Below are 15,666 nucleotides of genomic sequence, written 5' to 3' on the forward strand. Positions count from 1 at the left end.
ATGTCTGTGTGATTAAATAAACTAGGAGTTGTGAGTTCAGATTTCACCAGGGCCTCAGTTTCTGCAAACTGGGGCTAAAAATGGTATCGACTAAAGGGTGGTTGTAAGAAGTAACTTAAGTAATCCAAGAAGTGCTAGGGGTAGGGTCTGGCCCACAGTCAGTCTGTCTGGCCACAGCGCTGATCAGGACCTGGAGGGCCCTTATCACAAGGCTGCGATGCAGGATGAGGGAGCATGTGGCTGCCTGCCCCTGCCCCTGACTCCTCCCTAACCTTGGATTAAAAGAAAGGCAGCCAGGGATATCCCTGGTGGTCCAGTGATTAAGACTCTGTGCTCCCAATACAGGGACCACAGATTCAATCCCTGACTGGGAAACTAAGATTCCGTGTGCTACATGGCATGGCCAAAAGAATAATAATAATAAAACAAAAGGTAGCTGATGTTTTTTAAGAGCTTCCTGTGCACCAGGCACAGAATCTGCCATTCACATCCAGTTTCTTCTTTCTGCCTTCAACAACCCAGCTTTGTTGTCCCCATTCCACAGGTGACAAGATGGCAGCGCGGGGAGGTGGCATGTCTTGCCAGGTCACAGCAGGTGAAGGCTCTGAGATTCGGGCCAGCTCCTCTGTTCTCCAGCTGGATCTTTGCCGCCTGAGCGTGGTGCACATGCTGAAGCCTGTCTCTCCTTGTCCTGCTGAGTCCACCCTGCTGTGCCCCGTGGCCTCCAAGCCTCACGGGCCAGGACTCCGGGTAGCTTCTCTGCCCCTGGAGACCAAGGGGACCCAGGGACCCAGTGTTAGTGTGAAATGCAGATTCCCAGGGAACAGCAAGGCCTTTGCCCCTTGTTTGTGGCTGTGTCTCGCTGCCTCAGTGACGAGGGGCACACTGTTGCCCCATTGACAGAGGTTTAATTAAAGTTTCTTTCTTTCTTTGACTGCACTACGAGGCACGAGGGATCTTCCCTGACCAGGGATCGAACCTGCACCTCCTACACTAAGAGTGTGGAGTCTTAACCACTGGACCACCAGGGAAGTCCGTCAGTTGACAGAGGGAAGCCTGTCTCAGTGGTGGGCGGCCCCAGCCCACAGTTCTCCGAGCTCTTGGGGAGTTGGCATGCTGCCCCTGCTTTCAAACATCTTCCTTGGCACTTTGCTGCCCCCCCCAAGTCAGCCCCTCCCCCCAGGCTGTGACCAATCGATGGCTGGGTGCCGACAAGTACAGAGGACTGATTGCACAAGATCTGCTTTTCAAAGACTGTCCAGCTCCCAGGGAGAAGGGGGTGGTGGTAGGATGAACCGAGAGATTGGGATTGACATATATACACTATTCATACTATGTATAGAAGAGATAGGGATTCCCTGGTAGCTCAGCTGGTAAAGAATCTGCTTGCAATGCAGGAGACCCCAGTTAGATTCCTGGGTTGGGAAGATCTGCTGGTGAAGGGATAGGCTACAGACTCCAGTACTCTTGGGCTTCCCTGGTGGCTCAGCTGGTAAAGAATCTGCCTGCAATGTGGGAAACCTGGGTTCAATCCCTGGGTTGGGAGGATACCCTGGAGAAGGGAACAGCTACCGACTCCAGTATTCTGGCCTGGAGAATTCCATGGACTGTATAGTCAATGGGGTCCCAAAGAATTGGACACAACTGAGCATCTTTCACTTTCACTTTTCATAGAAGCGGTAATAATGAGAACCGACTATAGCACAGGGAACTCTACTCAGTGCTCTGCAGTGACTTAAATGGGAAGGAAATCCAAAAAAGAGATGATATATGTATATGTATAGCTGACTCATTTGCTGAACAGTGGAAACACAGCATTGTAAAGCAACTATACTCCAATTAAAAAAAAAAGACTCCCATTACCAGCCTGCCTCGTCCAGGGGCCCGGGCTACTTTGGAGAAGGACAGAGGCAGGGCTTGGGGTGTCTCTGTCTACACCCCAATGCTCCTTGCTCCCATCCTAAGTGCCTCTCTCTTGGAACGTTTTTGGGGAGGGGGGTACCAGGGCCTAGCAGGAGGGGAGACTGGAGGGAGGAAGGAAAATTGCCCTGGGGCTGGGGGCGATGGAGGGGAGTCAAGGCTGAGGTCAGGGTTAGGACTCGGGCAGGGTTAAAGAATAGGAGAAGTGAGGGAAGGTATTCCCAACCCAGAATCCCTAACCAGCCCCTCCATGTGCTCTCTGCTGGAGCCCAAGCCAGTCCTTCTCCTGCCTGGAGGTAGCCAGCAGCCTGTACACACCCAGAAAACCCTGGTTCCCAACAAGTGCTTTGGAGCATGGCCACATCCACCACCATCTCTGCTGCATTCCATTCACTACCACACTTGTGATTCCAATGTTCTTACAGTCATATTAAAAAATGTAAAATTAAGCAGGTGAGATGAATTTAATAATATATTTTATTAACCGCATATTGCTAAGTTATCATTTCAACATGTGATGAACCTAAAAAATTCTTCTTCAGCTATTTTATTTTCTTTGCACTCAGTCTTCAGTACCTGGTGTGTATCTTACCCATGCAGCACATCTCAGTTCAGACTGGCCATGTTCCAGGGCGGTCAAGAGCCACATGTGCCCAGAGGCCACCAAAGTGGACAGTACAGCTCTCCAGAATCAGGCTGCAATTCAAATCATTTCCAGCTAAACAGAAAATAGCATCCTACCCCACCCCCACTCCACCTTCTCCCCTCCCGTCCCCAGAGCACATGGGCCCTACCTCCTTTGCTCTCTTGGAGCCTCTGACTCCTCTGGTTCTCACCTGTCCAGGTAAGGAGACCCGCGTGAGCCCCTGCTCGCACTGCCCGGGACCCTGCCCAGGCCCCAGTCCTCAGCCACCCCGACCTCATGCTCCAGGGGACCAGGGGCTGTAGCCAGGCAGGAACATCACCAGGCAACGGGCCTCGAGGGAGAGCTCGGATCTCCTGCACCTGCCTGCCAGCCTCCCCGGGTGCCCACGGGCGGGGTGAGGCGGGGCGGGGCGCTGCTTGCCTCCTGCCTCCTGGGCTGCCTCCGGTCTGTTTACCTGGGCTCAGTCACAGTGCTGTCCCCCACCCAGCAGGAAGCCCATGGAGCCTGGGGCCACAGGCCACAGGGGACAAGGGCCAGACACCCCGGCCATGGCTGTAGGTCATTGATCCCAGGCTGGCTGGGTGGGGGTGGGGAGACGTTGGCCTGGACAAACAGAGGCTCTGAGGCCTGTGCAGGCCTGGCACCCACCCGCCACTCCCAAAGGTAAGCAGGGACCTCCAAGACAGGAGATCAGGACCTAGGAATGACCCGGTGACAGTGTCCACCTGGAGAGTCGGGCCTGGTTCCCTGGGGCAGCAGCCAACTTCCCTGCTCTGAGACCTGGTCTGCTGGGCCTCATGGGCCAGAGAGTGACCGGGTGAGCTGAAGGTGAGGAGACCGTAGAGCTGGGAAGAGGCACAGGGCAGTGGAAGGGCTACAGGTTCTGGGGTCTGGGAGGCCCAGGGCTCAGCTGTGGTTGGTGGACTCTGAGGCAGGCACAGGGCAGGGGAGAGGCCAGGTTTGCCAGGCTGAAGACCCCACTCTCATTCTGGGTTGGACAAACTGCCCCCTCCATATTCAGGTACTCCACCTGGGGTTTCTGGTACGGGAGACAGGCCCAGAGCTCCCCAGTGCACTAAACAGGCGGCAAGCTCAGAGCTGAATGTAGCTCTGTGTGTGTGTGCGTGTGTGTACACAAGCATGTACCTAGCCATTTGTATATCACAGATAGCTGTGCATGTACTTCAGCCTGTTTCTGTTGGTGTACATCTGTGTGTGAGTTTGGGAGTGTGTGGAAGGGACTTTCACCCCTTCCCCTACACTTGGGGACTCAGTCAGCGCAGCTTGTGGTGGGGGTGAACTCTAGGCCCGAATGGCCTCCCCAGTAGGTCCTAGATCAGAATCCTTGCCCCGTTCTGCTCTGTCTACCCTGGTGGAGTGACCCGAGTAAGTTCTTTTCTCTATATATAGGTACTTTGGTTTCCCTAACCATTAAGTAGAGAAAACAAGGCTGCTGGAGGCGGAAATAGAACTTGATTGTGTCAGTGTCCAGCACGGGCTGGCACACAGGAGGAGCAATCATCCGGCTCCAGCGAGCTCAGCCTCCCGTGGGCAGACTGAGGACCTGCAATGACCAGAAGGGATGGAGGGAGTGAGGAGCAGGTTCCAGGCTGGTGTCTAGGTTCAGGGGAGAAGCCCCAGACCCTGTGGCAGTTGGAGTACACCCAGTCCCTCCTTCCAGGGGCTCACCATCAAGGGGGACACAGAGAATGCCCCAAGATGAACTGTGCATTGATGGGAGAAGCTCAGGATGCTTCAGAGGAGCAGCCGCCCCTCCAGGGCACTCTGGGAGAGCTGCAGGAGCCTGTAAGAGCTGAGCGGAGGTGTGAAGGGGCCAGGTCAGGAGATGGGCAGCCCAGACAGAAGGAAGAAAGCCAGGTGGTGAGCAAGAACTTTCAGGGTTTAATACACAGTCCTGTGAAGCTCTTCACCCAGAGCTAGCTAAGAACCCTAGATCTGGAAAAGCTTTTTACCATCTTCATTTTCAGAATCAATCACGGGGAAGCCCAATGTCATTAGGATGCAACAAGCGTAAAGTGGGAGAGGGGCGGAAGGAGGCAGAAAGAGTTGGCCAGGCCACACGTGCACCCAGCACCCTGGCTGCACAGGAAGGAGCCATGTTCTGCTCTCTGAGCAGGGTATGCAGAGCAAATAGAATAAAGCCCCTACTCCAGTACAGCCAGGGAGGAGACTGAGCAAGGATACAGAAGCATATCAGGCAATTTCAGTCCTGAAAAGAGCTATAAAGAAAGATGAAGCCAAGAGAGAGGAGCAGTCAGGGAAGGTCTCAGTGAAGAAGTAACATTTGAGCAAAGACTTGAAGGAGGTAAAGGAGCAGGTCATGAGGTAAGACTGAAGGAAAAGCATTTCTGGCAGAGGGAACAGCAAGTGCAAAGGCCCTGAGGTAGCCTGTACTCTATCTGGTGCAGATCCAGCCAGGAGCTGTGTGTGTTTCAGAAAGGTACACAAGGGCCATGTCACGGAGGCCCTGGTGGGCTGTGACAAGGGCTGTGGGCTCTGTTCTAGGTGGGGCTTGTGAGCAGGATGCGTGGTAAAGACCACTCTGATGGTTGTGTGGGAATTGGCTAGTGAAGGTGGCCAGATGACTGGCTGGTGTAGGAGCCAAAGTGATAGATGATATTGACCTGGATGGTGGTGGGAGCCAAAGAGGTGCCAAGAAGGGGTTGGGTCCTGGGAGCAGTTGGAAGATAGAGCCACAGACTTTTCTGGTGACTGGATCCTAAAAGCAATGTAAGAGTCACCATATAATAACAGTAAAAGACAGGAGGCTGGGGTCATCGTCACAATTGTCAATTGTCACAATTGTCCACCTCCTGCTGGACTGTCAGCCCCAAGAGGCTGGGAATGAGGTCTCTTATATTCACCAGTGTGACCCCCGTGCCCAGCACAGAGCCTGACGCCAAGCAGGTGCTCAATAAACATATAGGGGGGCCTGATAACTGAATCCTGGACCCCAGAAACTGGCACCACCTCCGTGACCCAGCTCCACGCCTCTACATGTCCTGCTTCCCAGAGGCAGCAAGATGTGAACGAGAGCACTGCAACGGGAGTCTAGATAACTGGGGCTCTACTCACAGTCTTTTTTTTTTTAAGTTTTATTTTTTAAAAATTTAATTCAGTTTTTGCTCACCCATTCTTTTATGAACTATTCATTCAAGTGGCAGGCCCTGTGCTGGGTTCTATAGGGATCCAGAAGTGGATAAGACACAGACATGTCTTTCTTGTAGAGAAGAGGAAACGAATCCGAAACCCAGGCAGATTGCTGATCTTGACCAAGGGCTGCCTAGGGGAGAGAGTGGCTTACTCTCCAAGGCCTTGGGTCCCATCACTGGGCAGGTGACCCTGGAGCTGGCATTTAGGGGTCCCATCATCCTTTAGGCAGAGGGTGTGACAGTACAGAGGCACACCTTGTGGACCTGCAGGGTGATGTGTGTGACGAAAGGAGGGCTATGGGGGTGAAGGCAGCAGCCTGGCCATGGAGGGCCTTGGGTGCCTCAGCTAGGGGTTTGGGGGCCTTGAGAGGACTCTGAGCAGGTGAATGGTTGGAGGTGGGCAGGGAGAGCTCTCTGCTGACAACATGGAAGATGTGCTCAAGGCAGAGATGGGAGGCAGAGAGGGCATTAGGAGGCTGCCCTGGGAGTCCGGGTGGGAGGTGATAGGGAGCCCAGGTGTATTCCTCACCTACCCCACCAATTTGGGCTGTGTCAGATCTTGGGTCTCACACAGGGGATTTTCTGTGATACTCAGAGTTCCCCCAGACGAATGTAAGCGTCATTTATGAAGGAGGCAAAACCCAGGGAGTGAAGGCAGTGCTTGGGGTATGGGGGGAGGAAGAGGGTGCCTACTGAACATCCTGCCTGTGACTACTCCCCTCTGTGCCTGCTCTATCAGATCGATGACCTTCTCTGAGCCTCAGTTTCCCCTTGTACCCTGATGATGTGTGAGGCAGTAAAGCATGGTGGTGAGGGCATTATCCTGGAGACAAATAGCATGGGTTTGCAGCCTGACTCTGCCGATAACCAACTGTAGGATCTCAGTCAAGTTCTTCAATCTCTCTGTGCCTCAACTTTCTCATCTGTAAAATGGGGATGGATAATAACAGACCCTGTCCCCCAAGAGTCCGCAGAAGGCTTACACGAGATAGTGCTTATAAAACACTGGAAAGTGAGTGTTAGTCACTCAGTCCTGTCTGCCTCTTTGCAACCCCATGGACTGTAGCCCACCAGGCTCTTCTATCCATGGAATTTTCCAGGCAAGAAGTGGGTTGCCATTTCGTTCTCCAGGGCATCTTCCCAATCCAGGGATTGAACCTGCCTCTTCTGCATGGGCAGATGGATTCTTTATTGTCTGAGCCACCAGGGAAATCACTAAAACACCGGAAAAAAACAATTAAAATAAATGTCAGTCATGGTCATCTCTGTGCTTTCCGAGTCCCCAGTAGGTCCTTGGTGATCCAGACTCAGTAAAATAGGGATGTGGCTCTCTGGCAGAGAGAGTGGACTTGGGGCCGAGAGAGGGAAGGAACTGGCCCATCACAGGGCTCTCCTGGCTCTAGCCACCCCACTAAGCTCGTGGGGGCAGCCACTTTCACCTGGGGGGCCTTGGACACTCTGAGCAGTGGGCAGGGCTGTCCACTGGTTTCAGGATCTTTACCATCCATGGTCCTGGCCCATGAAAGCCAGCAGGGCCTGCCCCGTGTGTAAGAAGTCCTCTGGTGGAGGGGAGTCCTATACCCAGTTGAGAATGACCAGCAGTCGCCTCCTTTCCTTGCATTCATGGAGGCCAGTTAAGAGATCCATGTGCCTGGAGCCAGACATCCTTGGCTGAGAAACTTCAAGCATCACAAATGAGCCCTGTTTTCAGAAACCCTTTGTGTGAAAACCCAAGACACAGCCCAAAGGACCCCTCCGCCACACACACACACACCCCTGGGGATGTATTTTAAAGGTACAATGGCATTTGGGTTATGAGAAGAAGAGGCTAATTTCTCAGAGGTGTGGAATCCTTGCTCTGCTGGTTGGGTGGGCAAGTGAAGGGCCCTCTCTGGACTGTGGAAAACCTGCCCAAGAAGCCAAATAGCTCTCAGCAGTTTCCTGGAGGGTCTAGAAGGGGAGACAGCTGCAGGCCTGGGGCACAGAGGGGTGACATTCAGGTATTATTTCATCATGATTTGTTATTTAACACCTCATTTCCAGGAAGTGGCCCAGAGTAGCGGAAAGATCAGGGAGTCAGACACCAGGGCTTGGAGTCAGACACCCCACTTATCTGCTACGTAACCTTTTGTGACTGGCTTAGCCACTCTGGGCTTCAGTTTTTCCATCTGCAAAGCTGGTTGCCAGCACCAGACATTCATATTGCATTGATAAAAAGGAGGCTAGGAAATCCCTGGACTGAGTTGTTGCTAAAACATTCTAGCTCTCAGTCTCCTCCTCTGTTCAATGGGTGCAGAACCTTGAAAGGCATTTGGAAGTTAAGCAAAAAAATACAGGTAGAGTGAATACACAGAGAGGACCTGAGGAAGAGGAATGCATGGGGACAATGGTCTTCACATCCCAGAGATCAGAGGATTAAAGGGAATGATATCTCTGAACTGTCTTGTGCAGACACTACATGAATATTAGTTTTTATCTCCTTCCTCTGCCCCTAAGATACTTTGGACAGTGGGGACACAAGAAGGCTGGTGCTCCTTGGAGGGCAGTCCCTGGCTCAACACAGAGCTGACTCAGGGCTTCTAGGCAGGGAGGGCCAAGTAAATGAATTGCATTAATGTTGTAGAAAGCTTTGCTGTTGAGAACGAGGAGCAAGGAAAAAGCATCCCCTGAATGGAAGAGAAGCCAAGGCTAGGAAATCCTGACGGCAGGAGGAATTGTTTTATAGAAACATTTATGCCATGTAATCACCCCAGTTCCATCTGAGGGTACAGCCTTGGGGTGGGGTTTAGGTAGTGAAACGTCCTTCTCTCCTCTGACACCAGATGCAAATGTAGGGGTTCCAGCTGGCCACCCGGGGTGAGCCATTCTGAGTCGTGCTTCCCGCCTTTGGGAGCTGGCTCAGGGCCCACTTTCAATTACTGGTACCTGGCATGATGATCCTGCTCCTCCAAAAGGCAGAGGTGCTGTCTTACTTCTTTGCAAGGCTGGCATTCAGCAAAGGCTCCGTTGCAAATGCCAGGCTGTGTCCAACCCTGGTCTGTTTCCTTGCCAGGATGCCCATGGCCAAGGCCCCCCAAGCGGCTGGCGGGCAGGGTGATGGAGGTGATGGCGAAGAGGCAGAGCCGGAAGGGATGTTCAAGGCCCCCAAGGTTGCGAAGAGAAAAGTCCGAGACTGCCTCCGCCTGGCTCCCCTGTGGCTGGCTCTGGTCATGTTGGCTTCAGTGGGGGTCCTGCTCTGGTATTTCCTAGGTAACCACATGGGCCCCTGGGAGAGGCACATGGGGAGGACTTAGGGTGATCGAAGGGGCACAGCAGGACAGACCAGGATTCCAGGCTCAGCAACACCTGGAAAGTCACTGTGTGACTTGGACATGCACTTCTCTTGGAGTCTCCCTTCCCGTCATGTAAGATGGTAGTGCAAGATCCTTTCTGGGGCCAAGTGCCCCTAACTCCCAGCAGCTGAGGAAGAAGTGCTCTTCCAGTTCTTGTAAACTGACAAGCTGAAGGAGTGTGAGCATTGCCTCCTTTGCCCGCAGCCCTCCTGGGTTGCCCCGGGCTTGGAGCCAGCTGGCTCAGTTGGAGGAGGCCCAGTGGTGCTGGTGGTGTCTGACACCAATTAGTGTTTCTGCTCACTTGAGTCCAACCTGGGAGCTCTTCTGGGCGGGGAGACCTTGGCTCTATCATCTCTGAGTCTCCAGGACCCAGCATGAGTTGGGACGAAGGGGAGGGGCACCCAGGACTCAGGTGTCCAGGGCGGTGTCCATGCATGCCGATGGCTTTATACCCCAGCCTGAGCACACCTGGAATTCAACCCAGAGGGAAATGGGGGCAAGAATGTCTGGAGCAGCTGTGTCTCCGCATGTCCTGAATTTAGGCCCTCCATCTCTGGTATCACAGCTCTCAATCAGTCTGTTGGGGCCCCAGGAGCAACTAGCCTATATTCTGGGTCCACTTGTCCATCCTTCCTTCATTCATTCATTCAGTACTGACCACCTCCTATACACCAGCCTTGTGCAGGTTCTGGAGACAGTCCCTGCCCTCAGCATAAAGTCTGCCAAGTGTTAGGACAGAGCAAGCTGAGGGGACCCAACAGAACCCTAGCAGGGACAGTCCACTTTGCCCAAGAGATCAGAAATCTCCCATTATGCACTCTGCAAAAGTTAGACCATTTTCTTACTGACTGCATCTCCTGGTGGAATTTCAGGTTCATTGAAAGGAATGGGGACCCACTTTGGAGCAGCCACTGGGGAGAGCAGCCTACGCCCGACTCCAAAGGGAGTTGAGGTAGGGGGTGTTCTAGAACCAGCCCCTGGGTCAAAGCTGTTAGGAAACCTGGGTCTGACGCTCACCCACTTGCCATGATGCTAGGTGGATTGTGATTCTGCTCAAAACCGAGCAATGCAGGCTAAGAGTGGAAGCTGTGTGCATTTCACCACCGGCAGGAAGCCAGCGTCCCAAATAGCACAGGGCTGCCGAGCCCTCCTTAGGCTGCAGGATAATTAGTCTACAGGGAAAACTGCAGAGCACCAAGCTGCGGCAGTGGGGCTGGCGGGGTGAGTGGGGGGGGCAGGAACTCACCTGCCGATTGTCTTCACAGCGTCTGATTTCTCCTGGTTAGACTTCTGGAGTGAATCACCCCACTGGGGGCACAGGATGCTCCATGGGGCTGAGGACCCAGAGGGTGAGAGCTCCTTCCAGCTAGGGGAAGGCAACCCTCTCCCCAGAGGGATGCAGGTAGAAGAGCACTTTAGGAGATGTTTGAACAGTTTCTCCTATCCTGGGCCAGGCAGTGCTCTGGATATTGGGCACTGGGGAGGGGATGGACTACAGACATGCCCTGTCTGGTCTGGAAGGGGAGATGGACAAGAGGCCTATTACACTGGAGCAGGATAAGCCTGAAGTGAGGAGCAAACGTCTGGATAAGTGGCAGCCTGACCCAGTGGCCCAGAAGAGGATGGGGTGAGGGCCGGGTTCCCAAGCCCAGTGGGCCCTGGGCTGGTCCACTCAGATCCGGGTAGCGGGGCCTTTCATGCTGCCCAGCTGTATTGCCCTGGTCCTTTCCCTCTCCTGCTCTCCTGGGCCACAGTTTTACGCTTTCTTCTCAAACTCTCCCATATCCCCCACCCACTCTGCCTCCTGCTTCAATAAGAAAATGGAACCACTCAGAAGAGATGCCCCATAGATTCCCTCCCAGCTGTACCCATGTGCTCTGCCCTCCACCATCCGCATGGGTGAACCAGCCCGGCCTTATCTAAAGCCAGTTGTGGGATGTCCCTGATAGTTCTGTGGTTGAACTCTGGGCTCCCAGTGCAGAGGGCACAGGTTTGATTTCTGGTTGGAGAACCAGATCCCACATGCTGTGTGGTGAGTCAGGGGGTGGGGAGCAAACCAACCAACCAACCAGACAAACAAAAAGCCTTGTAAAAGCCTGCTGTCCTCCCAGCCTGGATCCCAGCCCCTCTGCCCATGCGGTGGCCCGGCTTCAGCCACGCCCCCCTCTCTCCTCTGGGGGCATCATCCATCAGTGTACTGTGCTTCTCTTTGCTCTGGTACTCAGTCCCTCTGGTCTCCCCACCCACTGCCAGCCATTTTTCAGATTCCTTTTGTAGCAAACTCCTGGTGTTTCAAAATGCTGTGCCCTCCAGTTCCACACCTCTGTCTGGTACCCTTTCCAATCTGACTCCCTGTCCCCCACCCCCCCATAAACCCAAGAGTACTTGTCACGGTCACTGCTGAATCCAGTGGCCAGTCCTCATGGCATTTGACCTGCAGGCAGCACTTGACTGGGTACCTCATCCCCTCCTCCTCGAAACACTTTCCTCGCTTGGCTTCCGGGGCACCCACACTTTCTTTGTCCTCAGCTCATGATGGCTTCTCCTCTGTGTCTTTGCTGTTGGAGGGACTCTCCTCCCCTCTGCTTCCATTTATGCCCTTATCCTCTGATGATTCCCCAATTTGCATTTCCAGCCCTTGAGCTCCAGTGTGCACTGGGAGGGTGGGCTGGGGGGTGGAGGACAGGGGCAGGCGCTGCTCCTCCTCCAGGATGTCTAAGGGTATTTCAGACCTCACTGAGAGTTAACTCTTTTATAAATTGTCAGTCTACCTTTGGAGTATATTTTGAAGGGAGCTTTAACTTTTTAATTGATTTGTACCAGTTGTTAACATAAAATGATATTGAACTATTGATTTTCCATGTCCCTGAGGCAATGTGTCTTTATAGACAAGTGTTTCAGAAGTTTGAGATTTTGAGACATGATTGTAACTTTATCGTATCATCATTAGTGATCTGGACTTCACTGGTGGTCCTGTGGTTAAGACTGTTTCTACTGCAGAAGGTTTTGGTTCAATCCCTGATCAGGGAAGTTCTGCATACCTTGCAGTGTGCCAAAAAATAAAATAAAATAGAAAATTATGACCTAAGAAAATCCTTTAAAATTGAAAAAAATGGAGAGGACATCCCAGGAGGTGGTCATTTTATCCTTCCTATGTTCCCTCCTCTTTCTTTTACTGCCCAGCCCCCACTTGCCAGCCAGCAAGCCCAAAATATACCCTGACGCCAATCACTTCTCTCTTCCCTGCACAGCCTGATCAGGCTCCCTTGGACCACTCACACTGGCACAGCTGCAGGAGCCTCCTGTAGGTCCCCGTGCTTTTGCCCTGGCCTGCTTACAGCCTGTTCTCAACACAAAGGCAGAGGGATTGTTTTATAATGTGAATCAAATCATCAGACTTCTTTGCTTAAAGCCTGCCATGGCTCACATCTCACTCAGAGCAAAAATCAAAGTCCTTCCCGGGTTGCCCTGTGTGACCCTTCCTCCACCATCTTATCTCCTCCTGCTTTCCCCTCGTTCAAATCTTTGCTGTTCCTCAAACACAGCAGACAAGCTCCTGCCTCAGGGCCTTTGCACTTGCCAGTCTGCTGCCTGGAATGCTCTTTCTGTAGGTTAACATCCACTTGACCAACACCACTTCCATCCTCTCTGGCCTGCATGTTGTAGCCCACGGCAACCCTTGATTTCTATACCACTTAACACCTCTAATATGTTATGTCCTGTGTTCGCTGTCTATTGTCTGTCTTTCTTGTTAGACTACAAGCTGTTAAGGACAGATTTGGCTTTTGTATTGTTATCTGTTCACTGTCCTACTGGTATATTCCCATGTACTCTAGGCCAGTCCCTAAACATAGCAGGTTCTCAATAAATATGCATTGAATGAATGAATAAATGACTGAATAAGGCTAGAAAGTCCGGACTATGAATCTGTTGTCTTCACATCAGTCAAAACGATCTTTGCAAAACGGAAATCTGATGACATCATCCCTGATTTTAAACCTTTCATGGTTTCCCTTGTTCATCAGGGAAAGACCAAAATCCCGCCCTGTTGATGTCTCAGCCTCTTATTACCCCTGTCTGATTGCTCCACCAAACAGACTCTTGGCCCTGGTCCTTAACATGACCCCCACTGTGGAGATTTTGCATATGCTATTCCTTCTGCCCTGAAGATAATCTGCTGCTTCCCCTCTTCTTAATTTATTCTCCATTCCTCCTGTCTCAGATGGAGCGTCACCCTGGCCTAGGGTTTGCCATGAACCCTCAAGAGCACCTCGTGCTTCTTTAGGACATCCTGGCAGATGAACCCCACAGGCTGTACGGCTACTGGGGGAAAGTCTATCTTACCCATCTCTGTCAGGTCCATGTGGGGAGACCTGTCTGTCTTGGTTTACTAGTGTACCCCTCATAGTAGGTGCAGCTTGGACAACTCAATGGACAACACAGAAGTGCTAAATCAAGAACTTGACCTTCTGGGCCCAAGATGGGTTTCTTGGTATCCATGTCCTGGACTAATCACTGGGTCAACTTCTGCCTGGGAGCCCCTGGGACACCACCCACCCGTAGGCCTCTGTCCTCCCTGGCTCTGTGCGGCCAATTTGTCACTACACAAACTCTCAATGACAACGACAAAGACGATGGCAGTGATGATGGCGCCTTGGAGGCCCAAGGTGCTGGAGGCTGTGCTGAGGGTTCGGGGTGGCAGGAGAAGGAGTAGGGGGTTCAGGAACCAACCCCATCTACTCCCTTGGTTAACCTTTGCTGGTTTCTTCCTGGGCAGGGTACAAGGCAGAGGTGACGGTCAGCCAGGTGTACTCAGGCAGCCTCCGCGTGCTCAATCGCCACTTCTCCCAGGACCTTGCCCGCCGGGAGTCCAGTGCCTTCCGCAGTGAAACTGCCAAAGCTCAGAAGATGGTAGGAAGGATGGTGGGGATGAGAAGGGAGAGGGGAAGGGGCCTGATCATGTCCAGGCAGTGGGTGAATCCATCCAGAACACTCATTAGGATCAGAGTCCTGCTCTAGGCATCATGGAAGGGAGACGGTGTAGACTGGTGGGAAAGCAAGTGGACTCTAGGGTCAAATTGCACTTGGATTAAATCCTGATTTTGCTACTTAGTAGAAGCATGACCTTTGAAAATTAAGGCAGCGTAAGGATGCTGCCAGGGCCCTCCCACACCCCTTCTCCTCCTAACAATGGCTTACTGCACTGGGGATGGTCTCCCTCACAGCCAGCACCCTGTCCAGCAGGGTGGGCTGGAAGTGCTGAGGAGTAATTCCCAGCAGCAACCCTCAGGCACAAGAGACAGAGAAGGTGGATCCCTCAGCTCTTGGTGAGAGCAGTTCTGAAGATGCTCCCACAGTCTCTCAGGCTTCTTTCATAGCTCAGTTGGTAAAGAATCTGCCTGCAATGTAGAAGACCTGGGTTCAATCCCTGGGTCGCGAAACTCCCTGAAGAAGGGAATGGCAACCCACTCCAGTATTCTTGCCTGGAGAATCCCATGGACAGAGGAGCCTGGTAGGTTCCTAGTCCATGGGGTCGTAAGAGTCAGCCATGACTTAATGACCAAACCACCACCTCCACCACAGTCTCTCAGAGATCCCTGCTGGATCTGCTCCTCAGCCACCCTCAGCTCTGCCCGGAACCTTCGCAGCCATGTTGGCTGCCTTCCTGCCTATCTCCTTCCCCACTGATGTGCCTTGGAACCACCTGGAAATAAACCACTTGCCTCAGGACCTGCTTTGGGGAGACCCACCCAAGACTCTCTTTCCTTTTCTGCAGAGTGGAGTGATAACTACAGTGCCTGTCTGCAGGGTTGTCGTGGGGTTAAAATGAGAGCGTGTGGATGTTAGCTCTGTGCCATTCAGAGCTCTTTAAGAACCTACGATCCTGCATTCCACCCCACAGCAGCACTGCCATTGAACATGTGCGAAGACCAACTGTCTGAGCCCCAGTGGCTGTGGTTGGGCCTAAGGAGGGGACTCAGAAGCCCAGGGGGAGCTTCTCAGAGTCAAGGAGTGATTTGATGGAGGGGGAGAAGCCACTGGTAATCTGGTCAAGTTCAGAGCTAGTGGAAGGGGCAGGCAGATTCTTTACCACTGAGCCACCAGGGAAGCCTGGCTGTGTGCAGGGGGAGGGAAATAAAAACTGAATGAGGTTTGTTCCCTGTCGTGGTCATTACTCACCGTGTGACCATGGGCAAGCCTCTCTATCCTATAGATTCCTCAGTCAAGGAGGGCTGTGGGAGGGTCAAACGGTATCCCAGGGTAGGAGAGGGTTTCTGCAGAGGGTCATGAGGGGACTCTGATTGTTTTCCCTCCTTTTAGCTCAAGGAGCTCATTGCCAGCACCCCCCTAGGTACTTACTACAACTCCAGTGCCGTCTACTCTTTTGGGTGAGTCTTCTTGAGCACCCCCCACCCTCATCAGCCTTTGCTAGAGCCTTTGACTCGGAGAATGGGAGGGGATGCTGTAGGCTTCTGATGCAACACCTTCATGTTTTAAAATGGGGAAACTGAGACACAGAGAGGAAACTTGGATTCCTGCATGTGACCTCCCTTCACTGAACTTGGTTTTCTCATCTGTAGAATGAAAACAATGG

The 15,666-nt window shown here is 52.7% G+C and overlaps 1 protein-coding gene across 3 annotated transcripts in view; it reads left to right on the top strand.

Annotated features, from left to right (window-relative positions):
* The first annotated feature begins 3,026 nt into the window (after nucleotides 1-3,026).
* Nucleotides 3,027-15,666, top strand: part of TMPRSS6 (transmembrane serine protease 6) — a 39,051-nt gene continuing 26,411 nt past the window's right edge. The window contains exons 1-4 of one of the 3 annotated variants that reach the window (XM_006056995.4): nucleotides 3,027-3,229; nucleotides 8,792-8,988; nucleotides 13,849-13,982; nucleotides 15,393-15,460. In XM_006056995.4, the coding sequence (XP_006057057.2) occupies nucleotides 8,793-8,988; nucleotides 13,849-13,982; nucleotides 15,393-15,460 (398 nt within the window). In that variant the 5' untranslated portion in view covers nucleotides 3,027-3,229; nucleotide 8,792. The other 2 variants (XM_025283508.3, XM_006056996.4) reach the window with 2 other exon arrangements.

The sequence above is a fragment of the Bubalus bubalis genome, chromosome 4, assembly GCF_019923935.1.
Source record: "Bubalus bubalis isolate 160015118507 breed Murrah chromosome 4, NDDB_SH_1, whole genome shotgun sequence".
In the NCBI taxonomy this organism is placed as follows: domain Eukaryota; kingdom Metazoa; phylum Chordata; class Mammalia; order Artiodactyla; family Bovidae; genus Bubalus; species Bubalus bubalis.